We start from the raw sequence: 22,318 nt of genomic DNA on the forward strand, positions 1-22,318 counted from the left end.
TGGTGTGATCACAGGTCCTAATAAAGGATATCAGGACATCGTGCCAGTTTGGTCAGAAACATGCACAAGTAGACCACTGGAGGTTACTCTGTGAGGCTCTGCCAGTGCTCCTCCTCTTCTTCCTCGCACAAAGAAGCCAATCCCAGTCCTGCAGCTGGGTTGAAGCCCTTCTAACAGCCTTCACCTCACCTTTGTGTAATCACCCATCTCCTGGAATCTCCTCCACGCTCTCGAGACTGTGCTGAGAGATACAGCAAACGTTCTTGCAATGAAATGCATAGATGTGCCATCCTGGAGGAGCTGGACAACCTCTGCAAACTGAATGTGCTGCAGCAATGACAAGCGCACCAGAAAAATGACAGTGACTAAGGACATATATTTAATTCAAGGAATCTTTTAAGTTCTCACAGGAGCAAAAACAAACCCTTTCAGGACTATTTAAGGACCCTCTGGTTCCATGACTCCACTCACTGCTCATATGTTAACACCAACAAGTTAAACAAAACGTGTAACACCATAATAACAACAGAGCAGAGTTAAAGTAAAACAGAACCATGAAAAAACCAAACTGTACACAGACTGTAGCTCTTCACTGAGTCTCCTCCTCCAGGCAGTGATGGATGGGGGTTACTGTCTCTTACCCCAGCTGCAGCCTGCAGGCCAGTCTGCCCCATTCCTCACGTTGTCATTTCTAGGGCTCACATTGTGTTTTATGTAGGCCAAACTGCACAGAAGAAGGGAGCCGTATTTATTCTTTCCTTTTTAGCATCGCATAAAAGTCTTCTCTGGCATTTCACCCAAGCTAAACATACTCTTTTTAAAAATCGCACATTCCAGTATCAGTGTGTTCTGCTGATTATGGTACTTTTGATCGATAAAACGAGTAACGGAGTTTAATGCAGTAGGCTGTGTAACGGTATTCAACCCTCAGGGTGTACTTCAGCTGTCACCCTGTGGTGTGTAGGATACAATTAGACGATTATTAGACACACACTGTGCCAGCGTGCGTGTGTGCGTGGGTGAGTTTGTGCGAGTGTCTGTTGGGACCGCAGAACTCTGTGGTTAATCTGGATTACCATGCCGCGCGGCCACGCTTTTCATAATCAGGCTGTTGAGCTGTGATTCTCAGCAGCGCGTGACACATCTGGAAACGGGCGGAGGGAAGGTGTGCGCGCGTGCGAAGAGGGGAGAAAGAGAATTGGGGGGGGCAGGCAGACGAACAGAAGAGCGACACTTTCGCATTTCGCAGTCCTCTCGCTCACAAATGGAGAGGAACCCGGAGGAAGACAAAACTAACGAACCGGTTTAACTATTTTCCGCACACATACAATTTCCCGGGGTAAGTAAACGCCCCCTAAACACATTTTTATCTTCCTTTTATTTTATTTTATTTTATTTTCCAAACATCATAAGCGGAGGAGACGTGTCTGCTCTTTTAGCTAATTGTGCGCACTCGCCATCTCTTTAACTTCCACCTCTCCCGCCGTGATTTCCTTTCACGCTCGTCTTGTGCATGCAGGGAGGGATGCAAAAGTGAAGATTTTACTGCTACACGGTCTGTATGCGCTGTTCCAAAGCTGCACTCTGTGCTTTAATAGTTTATATGAGACAACTGTTCTTGGATTTGGCTGTGAAGTCAGCCAATAATATTTTATATTTTCTTTCATATCTATCACATATGTTGGTGCAAAAAGGATTCAAGATTATTGATTGAATGATTGATGTATCATTTATTACATTTATAGTTTGAACGTCGTGGGAGGAGCCCTGAGTGTCATTTTTAAACTCATAACTTTATTATTAGTGAGGTTGAAGTTGCTTTTAAACTGCTGCAAGAAGTCAGTTGTTACTTGTAATATTTAATCTAACAGGGACTGACATTCTTCGACTTTTCATGTGAAAAGAAAAAAAATCTCAGGGTATCTTTATATTGTTTGTGGTCTCCACCGGCCTCCATCTCAGGTTCATGTAAGAGCAGAATCTCCCATAAGTCCTCAGTCTGGATATGATTCCTGCAATTTTTTATTTGTCAATCATCTGGCTTTCACTTTAAGCCCAGGAAGATGACTCATAGCTAAGGGACTCTAAAGTATTGCACTGGTACTAATAACTACAATCAACATTGGGTCAGCTGAGATGAGCTAGCTTGGAAACACACTCCAGCAAATGTTGGTCTAGCCCATAATCCGGCTCTGTGATTTGTCAGATTTCACAGTAAAACCCTGCATTAATGTTAATCTGAGATTGTTACTGTTTGTGTCTGATTGGCGCGGCACACAAACACACAAACCTCTACACTCACATACAGAGAAAGTGAGTGAAAGACACCCTGTCATTTGAATGCTTGGACTGCATGTTAAAATCTGTTATGGCCTAATTGTTTGACAAGTGAGCTTGTGGTTGAGCTTTTCATGTTGCCGGTTAAGAAACTGAAATGAGTTTCTGGAATCACAAATACAAATGAAAGGCTTTAGGAGTAGTAATGTTGAGACACCAAATTATTACTTTTTTCTTGCCCTTGTTTCACACAGTTTTCAATGCCCAATGGGGCTGCCGCAGATGCACCAAATGCACAGTTAACTAAGTGGACAAAAAGGACAAAGTCAGGGGAATCCCCAGAGATCACACAAACACATCATATAGGGATCTTGATATTTGTGTAAATGTTTCTGAAACATTAGACTTTGTGTCTAATTTTCTTCTCAAAAACACATCAGGGATCAAGTTCTGAGCCACACTTGTTATTTATCAGTTGGTCTGCATTTTGGTACAGAAGGAATAACCTCAGAAACTGTTTTTTTGCAAGTTAGCATGTAAACATACAGTAAGATAGTAGTGTAAGTTAAACAAACATGTAGTTAGTTGTAGATATGGATCATAAGCCATATAAAACATGGACATAGGTACTGTGATGTCACCCATTGGTTTCTGAAGCCCTGTTTTAAAGTCGCAGCCATGCCCAGCACACTGGTGACAGTGAGCACGCATGCAGATGGGTCAAGGATTTCTTAACAAATGGACCACAGAGTTGGGAGTTCCCCACTCTGACACTCTTCCGGGGCTGTGTGCTAAGCCCACTTTGCTACTCCCTGTACACCTACTACTGCACATCCACCCCAGCACCAACTTAGTCATCAAGACTGGACATGGTACCAATGTCATTGGATTAATATATAATGATAACAATTCTGCCAACAGGAATGAACTCTGCAAACTATCAGAGTGGGGCTTCATCAATAACCTGGCATTCAATACCTCCAAAGCAAAAGAACTGATCACTAGCTTCAGGTGACAGAAATAGGAACCTATACAGAACTATTTCTGTATAGACAATCATTCTGTACAATACAATAATTATAGTTCTGTTCTGGTCTGTTTACAACTGTTTATTAATACTTACAATTGTATATCTACAATCTGTATAGTTTCATATTTTTAACCATATTTATATCCTGTTCATAGCCTGTACATAGCTTGTACACTGACTGCAGCCTATACATACTTATAGTTATAGCATATTCATAACATACCTTCACACCATGTACATTGTAACATACCTATAATAGATCCATATCTTGTAATATACCTATATTATTACTAAAGCGCTTTCTGGATGGATGCAAACTGCATTTCGTTGCCTTGTACTTATGACATGTGCAATGACAATAAAGTTGAATTCTATTCTGTTCTATTCTAGGAACCTGTTCCATTAAACATAGGTGGAGAAACTGTTTGGAGACTATTCAACTTTAATTTTTTTAGCACACACGTTCCAGAACCTCACATGAATTATAAACACAACCAGTCTGGTAAAGAAGGCGCAGAAGTGGCGCTAATTGAGACACTGAGGAAAGCTAATCTGTCAAAACAGTTGTTAGCATCAGCGCAGCAGGCATACAAACAAAAAGTCTTTTGAGAGAGTTAATAAATCAGCACAGATGGCCACCAACACTTAGCCATTTTCAGTTGAGCATATGTACATTAGGTCAGAGACATCATCAACGATGCTTCTCATTTTCTTACATGGTTGCCCTCTGGAAGGCATTACAGATCCTCCCTCTAGACTGAAGAAAAGCTTTTATCCAAATGTCATAAAAAGACATTTGGCTAATTTTGGCTCTAAATTTTGTTATACGGGGCTCTAGAGTGCAACCAATTTGGTCGCAAATGTGACCAAATTTTTCAATGGTGCGACTAAAAAACAATCTTAGGTCGCACCGGTGCGACCAACTGTTCGAGTAAAAAAAAAAAAGTCTCTGCAATTCTGAAAGTCTCTGTGTGGTCAACAGCAGACACACATTATGCCCCTATTGTGGTCTAAACCAATCAGAGATAGTCAGGGGCGGGACCTTTCTGATTGGCCGTGGTCCAGTTGAAAGTGCAGGTGGATTTAGAGAGGTGAGCTTGAATAAAGCGATATCGATTCATTAAATCCTGAATCGACTTTTAAATATAAATGTATTTTGCCAGGAACCCCAGAGTCTCAGGTTAAAGCTCACAAAACTATTTCAACAACCACCAAACAGTAAATGAGAGCAGGTACACGGATTCCACACAAAGACACACAGAGCGGACCCGACGCATCAAAATCAGCTTTCTCTTTCTCAGCTTTCTCACCTGACGGCACGTAGACTGACACGCCGTTGGGGCTGAAAGCCGACAGCTCACTGATTCTGATGCGTCGGGTCTGCGCTGTCTTTACGTCTTTTTTGCGCTAGATTCTGAGCTGCAGGTTTTGTGTCTCTCCAACCGAAATTCACTGCCTGAAAAGAAACTATTGATTCTATTGAAAAGAACGATTGATAACTTTTTTGTTAAGTTAAGGCCTAATCTGTCTGAAATTCATAGGCAGTGCTCTGACACAGAGCCATCAATCTTTGAACGCTGAAAAAGCACAGTGTATCCAGAAAACACATTATATGTCGTGGTAAATGCGCTGCCCAAGTGTCCCCTCTCCCCACAGCCTTTCAGCGGCAGGTAGCAGCAAACAGGTCGTCAGAAGAGGCCGATGTGATGATTAAATTTAACATTGTCTAAAATATTGCCAAAGAGTGCCAAAGCACTTTAAGCACAAGCACAAGATTGTTAGTTAATCATTTACACCTAACTTTTGTGCTGGTGCTTTTGTTCTTAGGCGCACCAGTGCAACCGTGGCAAAAAGTTAGTCTAGAGCCCTGTTATATATCAATACAGTGACAAATTGTAGCATGTAACTTCTTCAAAAATGAGTTACTGAAAAAAATGACTGACCAACGGAATGTCTTTAGAGGTCAAGACAGAAAGTTGTTTTCTATAAATAGCCCTGGAAGTCTTTTTGCAACCACAGCTAGGGCTGTGCGATATGACCAAAATCTCATATCCCGATATAAAACATCTATCGTCCCGATAACGATATAAATCACAAAAAATTTAATATTTTCTGTAAATTCTGTGAATCTCGGGTAGGTGAAGTGTTTCCAGCTGGGCGTCGTGTACCTGGAGTCGAGTGTTTTAACCGATGTATGAAACTATACATCTTTAGACATAAGTTGTAATGGCCGCTGTTTTCTTTGAGTATTTATTACATGGCGTGCTGCGGGGAAAAGCCTGTTCTAACGTTTGAGTCTAAGGTTTATTTTTTAGCACCTGGCGGCTCTTTTTTTGCTTCTCATCCATCAATACTCTGCATCCTCTTTCAAGTGATTCCGTTTATTTTGAAAAGTCTCAACAGGATCTTGAGCTTTATTGTGAAAGGTTTATGTGGAAAATAAACAAGCGGACATGCAATGGTGTTACCGTCGTTGTTGCTAACGACAACCCATTAAAAACAGGCGCTTGTCCATCCGTAGTGTGGTTATATTAAATATAAGAGAAAGAGAGAACTTTAAGAAATTAATATAGCCACTACAGTGACCATCAAAACGATGAAAAAATATTGCTGTAAACAGTTTATTTTGCGACACCACGAAACAAACGATAGCGTAAAATGAAACGATCGATGTTTTTATATCGTCATCCGATATATATCGTTGTATCGAACAGCCCTAACCACAGCTATCGCCGTCTGGGGTCCTTCATTTAGAATCCTTTTTTTTTTACGACACTGGCTTCATTTTTCTGACTTGAAAGCTATATCAATTTTTAACCTGTCCATGCTTGTGCTGAAAGCTGAGAGAAATTTAACTTCTGAAGCACCAGCACTGACATCAGCCTGTCAAGTCACATTCATTTCATTCGCTAACTGTCATGCTCCAGCATGGCAGTCAGCGAATGAAATCACGTTATGCAAACATCCTTAGAGAACGGCGTGGACATTGTGTAAGATGTACTTCAAAATGTAGGAAACTGATCACTCTGTGAATAAGCAGCCTGTTGTATATGCACCAAGTTAGCAATAGCCAGCTCGCTAATGGGCTAATGCTCGGCTAATGCTACCTTCCAAGCAAAGCTTGGTTATCTTGGCTTGTAATGATTGGTTCTAGTTCTTATGAGGTTCCCACCTGCAGACATGTCCCCCCAAGTGACAGGAACAACTATAGCCAATCACTGAAGCAACACTTCCACGTGAATCCTGTGTAATTAAGGTGTTTAACAGCAATTTCTGTACAGTTTTATTTTCTCTCTGTCTTATTTGAGACATATAGAAGACCTGCACATGTTTTAGCTTAAAGCCCTCTCCACTGTGGATTTTGTGTTATGCTATTTGACCAATACAATAATCTTATATGCCCCAATGGTTCATACCCTTTTATGATGAGTTTATGCATAAAGCCGATTTATAGCTGCCGTGATTGTTATAAAAACATCTGGATTAGAACTACAGCAGCATCTGGAGTCCACAGCAGTTTCCTAACTCACATGATGATAAGACAACAGTCAGCTTGGACAAAACATTATTAGCTTAACAGTTGTTTAATGTGTGAGTGCATTTAGCACCTTGCAGCTTCTGGTCCCTCTTTCCATCCCGTTAAAGGTTGTGAGGAAGAATTAAAGCTGCCTCAACACATCTGTGTGTGTTAGTTTATCTCCCCTCCGTCCATTTTGGGCAAGAGCAGATTAGTCAGAATCCACCAGCTGCTGGGGAAGTGGGTGAAACTGTGCCACACAGTGCCCTAATACAGTTACGTAAATCTGAACAGTAAGAGGTAGGGTTCAACTTGCAGGGCACTTGACCTCAAGAGACTGCAAATAAAAGGGCTCCCACTGGGCCTTTATGCTGGTTTCCAACTTGTGTTTGGGGACACAGAACTGCTTTTTTCATTCACTAAATCAGAGCTGATCTAATGTGTCTCTCCAATGTTGGTTTTTACTTGTATCATTTTACAAGTTTGTAGGTGGTGGCCGTGTTATGTGAAAAAGCGCAATGCTGTTGTGACACACAAAGGCCATATGCGGGGATGGAGGTGGGGGGTGAAAGACAGAAAACATCCCCCCTCACTATTCATCTCAGGGTTGCATAAGTAACTTTCAAAGCAGCTTGAGAAGACATCACAGGGAGCGTTGTGGCTCAGTTTCAGTTTCTGACAGTAGGCTCTTTGGAGGGTGACGCTGGAGAGAGATTACATTCTGAATACTGCTTCACAGAATGAGTGGAGCTTTTTTATGTTTGTTTCTGCTTTAAAGGGATCTTACCATATTTAAATTACCCCTTTTTTACTATCATGCACAGATTTTTCTGTTTCCATAAAGGCATTCATATCAGGGCCAAAAAGCATATAGATCCAAGCCTGAGTTGCCCTAGTTTGTGCAACATTTGGGGAAGAAAGTCTGTCTTGTCTATTTTTGCATGCTTCTAAAAAACCTTCAGTATGTGGAGCGACAGCTATGGGAGACATGCTTACTTGGCTGTGATTCAGGCTCACTGGTCTTCAGATTAATGTAGGTTTCCACAGCTCTTCAGAGCTCAACTAAGCGGCATTCACGCATTAATGCGCAGTTGGCATCAGTAAGCAGTTTCTTTGGAAATTACGCACTAGCACAGAAAAGATGCCCTTCCTCATTCTCTACAGCTCAGACCCTGACTGCTTTCATTTGTTCTGCCCTTGAGGCTTAGTGATGTAGCTGACCGTGTCTTTTTTTATTCTTTTTCAGTGACACATAAGTGCCTCGGCCTGGAAATGTAAAGTCAAGAAATGGCAGAAGGTGGTAAAAATGGAGAGAGAGGAAGCGAGGACAAAGGTGGAGCAGGTGGCAGATCTCCCGAGGAACCCCACGGTCTCTCCTCAGTGGGTGCCACCTCCCTCGGGACAAAGAGGCATCTCCCCCGAGGGATTGTGATCCAGCTAACAGGAACTGAAGGAGAGTGGGACAGCCTGGATGAGAGTGAGTTCATCTTCTCCCTTGAGCATGATGAGGACTACCCTGCTATATCGCTCTCTAAGGACAAACATTTTTCCGTCGAGGATGACAGAGGGGTGAAGTCCGAAGAGTTCCATGTCCCTCTGTCTCCCTCAACGCCAGGTTCCCTGGGGAACTGCTCTGGTTCTCTGGGCCCAAGCTTCCTCTTGCCTGGCCCGCCCTCACCCACCCACCGACCCTTAGCGAGCCTGGTCAAGTCTCTGTCCACAGAGCTGGATCTGAAAGAGAGCTCCACCCTCAAACCCAAACCTTTTCTCAGCCTCGTCAAGTCAATCTCCACAGAGCTTTCCCGCTCAGAGCCTGAGGTGTCGCAGTCCAAATCAGACTCCCGACTTAACCTCCACCTGTGGAAGCAGCTGACACAACCGAAAACCCGCAGCAATGGAGACTCTCGGACTGCTCCCCCATCTCCTAGTTCGCTTTCCCCAAGCGGAGACAGCCTGAAAGGTGGTTTCTTCAAAATGGAACTGGAGGACACCAAGAGGAAGCTCACTGAGGTTGTGCACGAACCTTTGAGCAGCATGTTCAGTAAGATCAGGAGGGAAGAAAATTCAGGCAGCCCCAAACACCAGTGTAAGAACCAGGGAACTCACCAGATCAGCTCCAGAGGTTTGGGGCGGGAAAGTAGCACAGACACTGTTCTGTCCGAGTCTCCTGTGAGAAGCGCCAGGAAAACAGATGCTGATGTTTTTTCTGTCTTTGAGTGGCCTTCTGTAAGACATCTCGGGAGAACTCAGCACTGCCCCTGCCCGGTGCATCACCACGTGCAGCAACACAGGGATGAGGAGCTGGAAATATGTACAGATGGTGATATGATGCAAGTGTTTGCCATCGAAACTCATAAGCAGGCGAGGAGGTTGCCTGGTTCTCAGGCTCTAACAGCACCCACGACCTCTCCCGTTCCACAGCCCCCTCACCCTCTGCCACGAATGAGTTTATTTTGTGTGGCAGTGCTTTCATACGGCTACTTTATCCTACCTCTCAGTCCATACTTCTCTGGCCTGGCTCTGGGATTAGCACTGGGCTTCTTGCTAGGGCTTTGGCTCATTCGGATGGGTTCCTCTAGGTCTAGCAACTCAGTCCATAGCTATAGACCGCCACAGACGCTGTTGGGAGAAGGGATTCTGACAGGTGGCATTGTAAGCACTGAGCCTGACACACTCAAGGTAAATGGATGAGTCATCAACGATGAAAATGTCACTTTTATTTTCAGACACCTCTGTTCAGCTCCAGTACTCACACATTTTTAGTTTGTCATAAAAATGCCTGGGAATCAAGTGCATTATGGCACTTGAAGGTGCCATAATGCTCAACAGATACAGAATTGAATTTCTTTGTTTTCCTCATTCTCCAACTCACAGGGAACAGGGTTAAAAATGAGACTAGACCCGACAGCCAGTTGAAGTGTTAGAAAAAGGCTGGCAAGAGGGAGAACTAAGTAGTCCTGGATGAAAATTTTGAGGATATATTTTACATTTTTGTTCATCAATCAGTGATCTTTACATATACCCCACATTACACCTGTTTATAGTCTTTATACTAGGAGCTCAACTGGCTCTATTTTGATTCAGAGGCTGTTAAGCTGAACAATTTTCCACCAAATGTTTGAAAACTGGCAAAAGCAAATGTATATATACTGTACATTGGCTTTTCCATTTTCTGCACTTATTAGCAAGAAAGTTCTTGGATTGAAGCTCTTAGTCATCTGCGGCCTTTTTGTGTGTCCCGCCTTCCCTGGTATGGGTTATTTTTCAGGCTCAGATATGCATGTTACATCGACTGGAGATTTTAACTCTCTGAATTATAAATTACTGTAGGTAATAACTCTAGTTCTGACTCTCAACTTAACCTAACTCTGTTTTTGAGATAGTCAAACGTTTTTTTTAAAAGGGAAGTAGTTTTTAATTTGTGTTAGGATGGTCATTTTCTTTGTTTGTTCCTTAACTGTCAAGACACAGATTTTTTTTAAAAGCAACCCAAAAACTATTCTAATTACATAGGTAGAGTTAAGGTTAGGGTTTGGTACTGCTGCTGAAAACTTTGATCTCAGAGGTTTAAATTGGCCATAGGTGTGAATGTGAGAGTTTGTGGGGCTACGTCTACACTAGCCCGGATAAATTTGAAAACGGCGTATACGTCTAAAAACGCTCTGCGTCCACACTATCGTTTTCATTCATTTTCACAGAGTTGTGTGTCCACATTGAAATGGCTGAAAACGTTCCAGTACTGCGCATGCGTGAAATGCAAGACGAATCGACCTGCGTCATTTCTGTCTGCCGTTTATTTACTTTCTGGCTCTTTGAAACGTTGTGGCAAAATGTCGAGGGAAAGTTTTTTAAATGGACTCACAATGAGGTGGAATTGTTGCTGCGAGTAACCAAAGTACAAAGTTGCAAAAGCGAGTGAGAATTAAAGAATTTGAAGAAAAGCTATCTGGAGCATGTTCAGACTGATATTAATCTTTAATAGGGCTGTCAAAATTTAGAGCAAACAAAACAACTGCTGTGTAATGCCCTCCGCTATCTTAGTTTAATTGGTCACATGACTGCGTCACATGACTAAAATGTGTCATTTACGAAAAGGCTCCGAGTTCGCTGTCCACACTGCGACGCAAAAACTGAGTTTTCAAATGGATCCGCTTTGGAGAGCGTTTTCATAATACTCTGTTTTCCTTGACCAAAAACAGCATCTCAGTGTGGATGGAAGGCCAAAACGGAGAGAAAAAGATGCGTTTTAAAATGAAAACGTATTAGTGTGGACGTGGGTCTCTGTGTGTCAACACTGTGATGGAGTGGCAATCTCTCTTGGGTGTAAAGTCATTTCTATCCAGCTTTGACAGGTTTTGTCTGCCTGTGACCTTGAATTTGATAAGTGTTCAAAAGAATGAATTGAACAAATACTGTTATATAAATATTATGTGGAGATGGGATCAAGAGTTACTGCAAAATAGGACATTAATAGTCTCAGAACAAATTCTGATTTTTGACCCCCCTGTGCACAGAGAGCTGAAACAGGTTCATATTGTAGTGCACAAAGTTTTTTCATGTTGGCATGTTCCTACTCTGTAAACAAACTTCAGTTTTGTCTAAAATGTTCACATGAAGCAGATGGATGGAAACATGTACCTCAGTATGGTCACAGTGGGATTATGGCTATTTCAAAATGTTTACCTCTTATACGAATGAAAATTTACTAATTTCTGAATTCACTTTAAAAAGCTTGTTAAAAAGTTCCTCCAAGTAAACTTCAGCACCTAGAGTATGCCAAGTAGTTGTTATTAGTCTTCACTGCTGCTCACTTGGTCCAAAATAACAATGTCATGCTGGCGAGTCGCTTCAGCAGGTCTGACTGTTTTGTTCTCAGATTAAAGCTTCTGAATGTGGCGTGCTACTACCGTACACGAGGATCCTGGAACACAATTAAAACCGTCAATAATGAAAAGTGCTGGAGCTGCAGTGATAATTGCTGTTCTGCTCCTGGCTTAGCTTGACACGGGGCAACCGGGAAGGACTACACCACCCAGACACTGTCAGCTCCAGAGGCAATTAGTGGGAAATACAGACAGGAATAAGCTGTAATTTGTCAGGAAGCTCGGCAGACTAGGGATGGAGAAGAGTGGAAAACAATGTTTGCTGTCTCGCTATTGAGCTAATTCCCTTTTTTGGCCATTAGCAGTTGGGTATCAGTTTGAAAGCAATTAAAACGTGAAAGCTGGGGAGGTTTGTGAGGCAGTCTCAGAGGTCATAGGGTGACTCTGCTTTAAATTATTAAATTACTGTGTGTAATGTACCAGTTAGTTGACTGGAACTTTAAAGTGGAGTGCACAAACAGTTAATGAGGTACTTTTGTTTGTTGCCTTAAATTAAATCTGGAAGTCTGCACTTCAATCGCACATTGAGTATTTGTAAAGGTGAAATAAGATAAAGCATATCTTTAAAAATCAAGAGAGTTGAATATAATTTGCCTAGTTTGGTCCCGAGACATCAGCTCTCACTGAAACCTTCACTGACAAATAAAGCGTTTAAAATGCACCTTTACTTTTCGCTCTCCACATCACATCTCAGTCTGATTACAAAGATCAGGATTTTCACGGCTGGAACAATTCGAGATGAAGTGTTTACTTCTCACTTGAATGTGCATAAAAACCCCCTAGTGTTGATTTTAAATCACCTCTTACTTTCTTTCTTTTCAGGGCTGGATGAATGAGATATTTGATTACGACCCAGAAACCAGCCATCTAGGTCTGACTCACTCTGTGTTTGCCACCCTGGAGGGATCGTGTCTCCGTCTGGAAACGCCACGATCGAACATCAGCCGCAGGGCCACGTATGACGAGAGATTCCACGAGCCCACCTTTGTCAAGTCACGCTGCTATCAGCTGGCAAATAGCAAAGTATGAGAACTCGCTAAGTAATAGTGTTAAGTGAAAGGTTTTACTGTATCTGAGGCCCCACTGGCTGAAATGAAATATTTGATTTTGAAATTAACTCTCAAGATTAAAATAAACTGTTTACGTTCCCCGTTTAACAGTTTTTCTTCAACACCATTGAACTCTGCTTGCTTTTCCCAAAGGTATTCCTGCTGCCATCTGTGTTGGCGCAGAAGAGGATGTGGAACCCAAAGTATCCCATCTGCATCCAGCTAACCAGGGGGGCAAAATCTCAGGAGGATGAGGGGGGAAGGCGGGAGGAGAGGCGAGGATCGGAGTCCGGAGCCGAATCAGCCAGTCCAAAACCAAGATCCTCCAAATATGACCATGAGCTTCCCACCGTTCTTTACCTCTTCGGCCGTACGGGAAGAGAGAAAGAAGAGTGGTTCCATCATTTCCTGTTTGCATCCATGGACACAGAAAGGGAAAAGGAGAGAAACAGACAGAGCAAATATGTCTCCTGCACAAAGGGTATGACACATTGTTAATGCGTTAGGATTCTGTAATATATGAGTGGAATATGGATTACGTGCTCTGGCAATCCATTTCAAGCGAACATGCAATAAAAAACAGAGACCAGCCTTGTTTTGGGGAAACTTGAAACGGTTTTACTACAAATATTCTTAAATCAAATCTGTTATTTCATCATGCTTCTGTTACACTTCCCTCTTCCACTGGCAGCTTTATTCATCCGAAATCCGCGGCACTAAAAGTATCTGTCATGCTGCGCTCTTGGGAAAGGCTGGTTTTTAATCTAAACGGTCATTTTAGTAAATTCAAATAGAGTAATAGTTGAAATAATTATGCATGATTATTCCTGTGTCTGAGGAGCTGAGAATACTATTTTTTGTGAACTCCAGTTTTGAAAGCGCAACTTGAGTAGTTTGGCTATTTTTTTGGTTTAGGGGGCAAGGGTGGACCCGACTAAGAAATTGTTGATACTACACCCAAAATGATGTTTTATTCTAAATGAGAACATTATTGATATACTGACTTCAAACTAGTGATTGAAGTCATGGATAAAGCAGTAGCGCTGCTGTCTTATATGTACAGTCGCCCCCTGTTGGTCATTAAAAAGATTGTAGGTTTGAGGTATTTCCACTTTAGCTTCACTTTCACATCCTGAAAACTATGTCTGTCCGTTACATACTGTAGATATGATTAGAAACTAATGGTCAGCCAGGTTCCAGTGGCGTTTACATGGTCAACAGAAACTGAACATATATGCTTGCAAAGAATTTTCTTTCAGATACCATCATCTACAAGTCTGTCCATCAAAAACAGACTTCCAGCTGCCCTGTTCATGTGGAAAATATATTAGAGGATTAATGAGGAACTGCAACATAAGCGATGATATGATCACTATAAAAAAAAAGCTTTCAGAAATTAAAACCCATAGTACAATATTTCTCACTCACGATTTCCAAGGTGGATGTTGTGAAACTAGCCAAAGTAGCTTGCAAGTTATCCCTTGCTGAAAATGAGACAACTTGCAAGTTGCAAATAGCCCTTCTCCGCTAGTACCTAATCAGCTCGACATAACTTGGTTCTGGTCATTTTCCATTATAATCCAGCACCAGAACTTAATGTGCATGGGGTTGTTATAGCAACAAGGCCGAGAGTATCACACGTATGTATAGTTACATATATATGTACATATATTTAGTTTGTGATATTACTCTGCTCTTTTTTTGAAGTTTGTGTCCCAGTGACAGGTCGGCCATGCATTGACTGGGTAGAATTAGCCATTTAAATCCGTGTCTGTGTTGTTTATGTTTTTTGAATACAGTTTTCAAGAAATAAATCACTTTATTTTATATTTTAATTAGAGAGAAGATTTATGATTGGGGGTGAGATTTTCTGGTTTTAAAGTGGGTCGCTTTGCTCTGAAAAATTATCAGAGTTACTTTTTGAACTATGATTAAATGATCCTGTGTTCTCCCAGGTGACCAAACACAGCGCACCAGTGTACAGGTTAATGTCCCGAGCAGCAGAGGCTCCAGCAGAGTGGGCAGCAGTGACGAGGACGCCCCATCCACACCCCCATTCCCCATTATCTCCGGAGCGCCCTCCAGTAGCACCAGGGGCCTTTCTGTGCTCGACTACCCCAGTTATATGGCCCGTCTCCTGGTTACAGAGGAGCTGACCCCACTCTGTAGTCCTGGAGCCAGCAGCACAGATGTAAGCTTCACCATTACAAACTATACAGCCTTTAATTTGCTCTAAACTTGTGTTTTTCTTGTCTTTATTTTTTTTAAGTGTACCTGTGATCTAGCAGAGTACCCAGGGAAAAGCCAAACTGCCTGGGCTAACGCTCTAATCGGTCGGATCTTCTGGGATTTCCTGCGAGAGAAGCGCTGGGCCGACGCCGTCTCCCACAAGATTCAGAAGAAACTCAGCAAAATTAGAGTGAGAGCAGTAGTGAAAGCTGCCGAGTCAGAAAGGTTAACCATAATTACACCACATTTTTGCCCCCCTGTGATTTTAAATCATGCAATATTCTCTACAGCTGCCTTACTTTATGAATGAACTGACTCTGACTGAGCTGGATATGGGCAGCTCAATGCCGCAAATCACCGCTACCTCCAGACCAGAGGTTAACCCCAGAGGTGAGTGCAGAGAGGAGATTAAACACCGCAAAACATAAGGGACAACACAAAATGCAAAGAGATTTACACAAATACACAAACACAGCAAGCGACGACCTCAGCATCAGATCAGACACGGTTATCCTGTCGTAATCTTGTGGGGCAGGGCAACCATTACTCTGCAATTTGGAGCATATTTGCGTGTGTGTGTGTGTGTGTTTTGAAATCAGGCCGTTTGGCTGCTCCTAACGATGAGGGAAATTTAAGCTTATCAGCATGAATGTAGCTGTGTGACATCATGACTTTCCCCTTTTTCGATTTCTCCGCCTCCTTCGCCATTACGCAACCGTGTGTCAACAGCTTTTGCTGTTTTCTGTCCTCCCCCACTTTTTCCCCCCACTCACCTCCTAAAGAGAATTAATAGTCTCTCGTAATTTACTATGAATTTAATTCCAAGCCTCGATAATCTCAATGAAAGCTGTTTAATCTGCCTACTAAGCAGCGTATGTCCAGATTAGGCTGTCTCTAGCAGCATTTGTCTTAATTTTAGTCTAGTTTTGACCTGTTTGGGGTGCCCTCTGCAGGCCTGTGGGTGGAGCTTCAGCTGGTTTACGCCGGTAACCTGCAGATGACCCTGCAGACCAAGTTCAACCTGTCCAAGCTGGGTAAAGATGGCGGTCAGGAGACAGTGCACTGTATGACGGAAACTGGTAGCCCACGGTCAGTGCTGCACACATGTCCATTCGCACTGTGACACGTGACGCATCCCTGTAATCTTATAGAGTTACCTATCTATAGATATATTCTTACATATCACACACTTTCTTAAACAAGATGCTGTTTAAAATGTAATAGCCAGTGATGTCTGTGGATAATCTCCTTAATTAGCTACCTTACTGACTTTGTTTTCATATTCCAGTAACCCCCACAGAGCAGTGTATTAATTGCATCCTCATCTCTAATGCACTAATCACCGCGGGGGTGAAATTCACAAAGACAGATACATCCTGACTTACCTACTGAGCTGCCTCCTATTTTTAAATTCTGTCATGTATTATTATTTTTAAAAAAGCTAATAGTGTTTTTATCATCTGTAATGCATATTTCATCATGTTGCCTTGCCCAAGTAGCACGAGCAATGTAAAAAATAACAGTAAACATGGGTTTTTCATTCTAATCCTTTCTATTGCACGCATGCACACACCTACACATCTCTCTCCCTTGATCCCTTCTGCTTTCTGATCTACAGAGCCGCACATTATAATGATTAGACCTTCTTGTCATAAACCCACAGGGATTAAAGTCCAGGCAAAGCTTCACATTAGCCGTCTTTGTGCTGCATCTGAAGCTAAAAGTCAAGATAGCAAAGCTGCAGATATGTTCACTAATAGCAGATGCAAAATTGGCTCCTGCACATGTACGTCCCCAGTTCTGGAAAAGTTGGAACGCTGTGTGAAGTGTACATAGAAACAGAATGATTCGCAAATCTCAGAAAGCGACATTTTAATCAGAATAGAACAGGATATTTTAAGAAACATATTTGCTCTTTTTTCATTTGTTGGCATGAACACACCTCACAAACAGGGGTGGGGGCAACGAAACGAAGTGGTACTAAAAATAAATAGCTGGAGGAACATTTTGCAACTAATTAGAGTAAGTGGCAACAGGTCAGTAACACGATTAGATAGAAAACGAACATCTTAAAGATGCACAGATCCTCAAAAGTAAAGATATGCAGAGGTTCGCCAGTCTGGAAAAAAATGTGTGTACAAATTATCAAAACAATGTTCCTCAACACAAAATTGCAAGGACTGACTATCGCATCCTGTACAGTACATAATATCAGTGAAAGGATTCAGTTTGCATGTATTGGATGCTGTGATCTTTGTCCCTCAGGCAGCATTGCATTAAAAACAGTCACGATTCACTTCATGGGATCAGAAACACTCCCAGAAATCACTGTTTGTGAACACAGTTCACCATATCAACCACAAATGTAGGTTAAAGCTCTGTCGTGCAGTAAATATGTCATATATGAACATGATCCAGAAACATTGCTATATAGTCTGGACCAAAGTCATTTTAATTGGATCGAGGCAAACTGAAAAACTGTTCTGTGGTCAGATTAATCAAAATTTTCAATTATTTTTAATAACAATAATAACACTGGTGCAGGCAAACCACAGTTGTAGCCACAGCTGCACTGGGGCAGACTGACAGAAGCGAGGCTGCCATATCGCACCATCAACCCCTCTGGCCGACACCAGTAGGCGGTAGGGTAAAGTGTCTTGCCCAAGGACACAAGGACCAGGACAGAGAGAGCTGGGTTATCGAACCTCCCGGTTACAGATGAGCGTCCCAACCCCCAGCGCCACGGTCACCCCTATGTTTTGTTGGGAAACATGGATGTCACATAGTCTGGACTAAAGAGGAGAGGGAGGATCCAGCTTGATATCCGTGCTCTGTTCAAAAGCCTGCATCCTTGCATATTTCATATTTCTGCAAGACAAATGCTAAACCGCATATTGCATGGCTTCATGGTAGAATAAAAACCTCCTCATTTCCCAGATGTTTATGGGCTGTTGTTAAAAAAAAGAAAGCGGTGATGCTACATAGTGGTAAACATGGTCTTTAATTTAATTTAATGGTCTTTTTTCTCATTTTTTGAGATGTTTTACTGCCATCAAATTCAAAATGAGCCAATAAAATGCGACGTTTTCTCAGTTCAAAAAGTTTGTTCTCTGTTTTGCTTTGATTAAATTCAGGTCTATGAGATCAAATCATTTAATTCTATCGTCCCATTGTCCCAAGCATTTAATTCTAAATCTAATGTCTCAATGTTTTAACACTTGAGATTGTATCCATGGTGATATAAGTGAGTGTTTCAAGCACTGAATTGCCTCAGAAATGTTTTTTGAATACTTGTATTATGCCTGTGTCAGTACCTAACTTGCCTGCCTGTTTATCCTCCCAGCTGCAGGCCGATCCTCAGTGTGTTGGCCGACAGTGATGAGGAGTCCTCCAGCGCTGGTTCATCTGACGAGGAGGAGCCGCTTCTCTCTGAGCCTCAGGGTCCGGTGGGGGAGAAGGGATGCCCACCAGCTACAGAAGGGTAAATTTTGAATGATTCATGTCATCCATTCATGGAAAATATATCCTACTTTTGCATCATGCTTAGTAAGAGCTAAAAAAAAAGTTGCAGCAATGACATTATATTACTTTTGTGGAATGATCAGCAATAACGGCTTCTAAAAGGAACGTTTCAGTAAGAAGTGTGAAAGAAAGTGTTACTTCCACCCTGCTATCTTGCAAATGCTCTTTTTTTAAACTGTGCTGACATCACACCCCAGATGGCTGCTGCTCTCATTTACATTTCGAGGCTCTCGTCTCCTCAAAATTCTGACTCGTAGGATCACACAAGTGCTGTCGTTTCGTCTCCTCTAATCCTCTCTAACAGGACAGGGGGTGGCAAGACTGGAAGGAAGATTTTGAGATTTGTGGACAAAATCGCCAAATCCAAGTACTTCCAGAAGGCGACAGAAAACGAGTTCATTAAGAAGAAGTTCGAGGAGATGTCCAACACGCCCCTGCTGCTCACTGTCGAGGTTCAAGAATTGTCAGGGACTCTGGTTGTCAACATCCCGCCGCCCCCTACAGACAGGATATGGTATGAAAAGACACGCCGCTGCCTTAGAGCTGGAACGAGGCACAAGCAGCCCTTCAGTGTTGATCCAGATTATTTCTTTCTGCATATAAACATGTAGACTAATTCAGAAGCCCTTCAAAACCATGTTGGATCAAAGTGTTCAGGCCCAGTAAGAAGATCAGTCGCTATAGCTTATTCAATAACCACATTAAAGATTAAAGAGGATTGAGCAATTCAGATAAACATGTATGTGCTGATAGGGCTTTGGAGGCTTTGGACCATTATGAGTGCATGTGTTTAAATAGCGAAAAACATACAATTGCGTATGCATGTGTTGTAATTAATAGTTTGAAAACAGTTTAAAGCATCCAAATATTAACAATGAATCAAGCGAACATGAAACGGCATCAAAGGCGTAATTACACTCACTGGTCACTTCATTTATTATACCTTGATCTTCACACCAGCTCACCAAAATTGGACAACAGAAAACTGGAAAACACAGCCAGGTGTGATGTGTCCTGATTTCTGCTGCAACATTTAGATGGTAGAGTGAAAAATTTGTGTAAACAGCATCATAGCATGGATCCATCCTGCCTTATATCAACAGTTCAGGTGCTGCTGCTGGTGTAATACTGAGGCGGAGATTATTTGGCACACTTTGGGCTCCTTAGTATCAAGTGAGCATTGTTTAAATGACAAAACATTGTTGCTGTTCATGTCCATCGCTTTGTAACCACAGTGTAGTCGTCTTCTGGCGATTGCGTCCATGTCACAAAGCAACTTTGGCAAATCTGCATTAACTATGTGATGCTATCGTGTCAAAATGGATACAAATATCAGAGAAACATTTCCAACACCTTGCTGAATCTGTGTGTCATGAAGAAGCAAGGCAGTTTAAGGTGTAATAAAATGACCAGTGACTGTTAACCCTTTTTTGATATAAAAAAAATAAAGCTAATGGAAGTGCCACCAATCGCTACTTGGGTTTGTCTTTAAAAAAAAAAATGGTGACACCTTCTAGAGTAAGATTTTCTATATTTCGCATCTTTAAAAATTGACAGAATGAAGAGGTGACAAACAAGTTGAGCTTAAGATTGCTAAGCTTTAGATTGGAACTAATGCAAAAGTTAAGAAAAACATAAAATGCGGAGAAAAAAAATATGGAGAACATGAACAAAAAATCTGATTTTACTCCAGGACGTCCTGATTAATTGATTTTCTTAAGATATAACACAGTATAAGTTTACATATATTCAAGGAAAAAAACACTGTGAGATTTAAAAGACATGGTTATGCTGCATGCCATAAGTGCACTTAACAAATTCTCAAAAACAAATCAGCTGTGTGATGTGTTTCTGACTCTCTGTGGAGTGACTCACTTTTCACTGCTTGCCAAAGGAACATTTATTTATTCGCCTGATAAATCTGTTCGAGCACTGAGACTGTTTTGAAGCGCTCCAACAACGTGAGATCGAAATAGACCTGAAACATTCTCATACTTGTTATCATCTTGATGCATTTGAATATTTGAATGTCATCCGCAGGTACAGTTTCTGTGTACCGCCAAAGCTGGATCTGCATGTCCGTCCTAAACTGGGGGAAAGGGAGGTGACTTTCTGCCATGTGACTGAGTGGATTGAAAGGAAACTGCAGGACGAGTTCCAGGTAGTCAAAAATCACTCGAATTCTGTGCTGCCATCAAATGTTTCTGATGCGTTTTCCTAGCTCACTCCTGCTTTTCTTCTTCAGAAAGTTTTAGTACTGCCAAACATGGATGACATCTACTTACCGCTGATGCAGTCCGGTGTGGACAGCACTCAAGCCTCAGAGTCCCAACAATCCCAAAGCTCCTCCACAGAATCCATAGAAAGGATCCCACCTGAGATCACCGGGGCAGAATCAGACTAGTGCCACAATGATAATAAAATAATGGAAAGCCGACCCTGTGAAGTGGATACATAACATGGAGCTAGTAGCTCTTAGGCAGACTCACTAACCTTAGTGTTTATGTCTGAACCAGGAGTTTCTATAAATTGCGTTTCACACTGTACGTGTTAAGATAACCGACCATGACTTAGAGATCTGCTTGTATCATCTAAAGGAGAATAACTGTCACAATGAATGCTATGGAGCAACTTGCAACTGTTTACATGTGAATGATCCATAGAAGATATATTTATTTATTTATTTAATTATCTGATGTTTACAATGTCCCTTTGGATAATAAGATGATGGTCATTATTAAATAAAGTTGGAAAATACTGAAAGCATCTCATCTTACTACAATACACAAAACGTGTGTGTGTGTGTGTGTGTGTGTGTGTGTAATGAACCATAGGAACATCAACAGTCCCTAGCATTAGGGGTGGTTAGTTATAAATAATAGAAATGTGTTAATTTATAACCAACCATTTTTTGTTGAATTCAGTCGTTTGCTGCTTAAAGGAAGCTGACATTTTTTCTAGTGATATATGATTTAACAGACGGTCCTTCTCCTATACAGCGAAACGTCGCTCTGCACTGAAAAAAAGGGATTGGCCATCTCTTGGATTTACGTAAGCATCTTGCGTGTATTTAACATAAGTGCCTCATGCTTTAAAGTTAAGTGTAACTATATAGTGTAGAAACTACATGATATGCAGAGAGGCTAGATTAAATTGTTCATATCATGTTCGAGTGAAGTAAGTCAATAATTTACTGCAACACCGCATGGGATTTCAGTCTCGCACGCTTTGGATCGTGGTTTCAGGAAGGCATCCATCTCAGTCAAATCGAGCAGCCGCCTCTAAGTAAATTGGGTGGTTGTTGCATTAAAAAAGTCTAACTTGTAATTTAAACACAATAATTTCATGTTTCTATGAATGTAATTAAATCATGAAGAATCTGTACGAAATTCAACAACTTAATTTGTTCTTGTTGAGATGACATGATACGATCTAGTGAGAGTGGTTAGTTGCTGAACTCATGAAATTCACAAGATTGCACGAGATGTCAAACTGCAGGAAAATCACTGGAGTTATAAGAGGCAGACAACTACACACACACCACATGTATGCTATTGCTATTTATTGTGGTTTAACCTGTCAAGGACAAAAATGTACAAAAGAATTCTGCATCAAGCCTTGAAATCATAGCTTTTGTTAAGTCTGGATTGGTGGCATGGTGGTTAGTGCTGTTACTTCACATTAAGAAGGTCCTGTGTTCAAATCCACAATCTGGCTAGTTTGCAATGGGTTCTCTCTGGGTATTCTGGTTTCTTCCCACAGTTAAAAGTCAAGCAGTTGTTAGAGTTAGGTTAATTGATGATTCTAAATT

At 41.6% G+C, this 22,318-nt stretch overlaps 1 protein-coding gene across 1 annotated transcript; it reads left to right on the forward strand.

The window, feature by feature from the left end:
* The first annotated feature begins 1,050 nt into the window (after nucleotides 1-1,050).
* Nucleotides 1,051-21,299, forward strand: tex2l (testis expressed 2, like). The gene is made up of 12 exons (XM_040023181.1): nucleotides 1,051-1,339; nucleotides 8,071-9,503; nucleotides 12,530-12,730; nucleotides 12,910-13,237; nucleotides 14,712-14,947; nucleotides 15,026-15,175; nucleotides 15,276-15,375; nucleotides 15,939-16,074; nucleotides 18,329-18,466; nucleotides 18,812-19,021; nucleotides 20,548-20,668; nucleotides 20,753-21,299. Exons 2-12 carry the CDS (start codon nucleotides 8,112-8,114, stop codon nucleotides 20,909-20,911), a joined length of 3,171 nt encoding a protein of 1,056 aa, XP_039879115.1. The 5' UTR covers nucleotides 1,051-1,339; nucleotides 8,071-8,111; the 3' UTR covers nucleotides 20,912-21,299.
* The last annotated feature ends 1,019 nt before the right edge of the window (nucleotides 21,300-22,318 follow it).

This window comes from Simochromis diagramma, unplaced genomic scaffold (genome assembly GCF_900408965.1).
Source record: "Simochromis diagramma unplaced genomic scaffold, fSimDia1.1 OVJJ01000208.1, whole genome shotgun sequence".
In the NCBI taxonomy this organism is placed as follows: Eukaryota; Metazoa; Chordata; class Actinopteri; order Cichliformes; family Cichlidae; genus Simochromis; species Simochromis diagramma.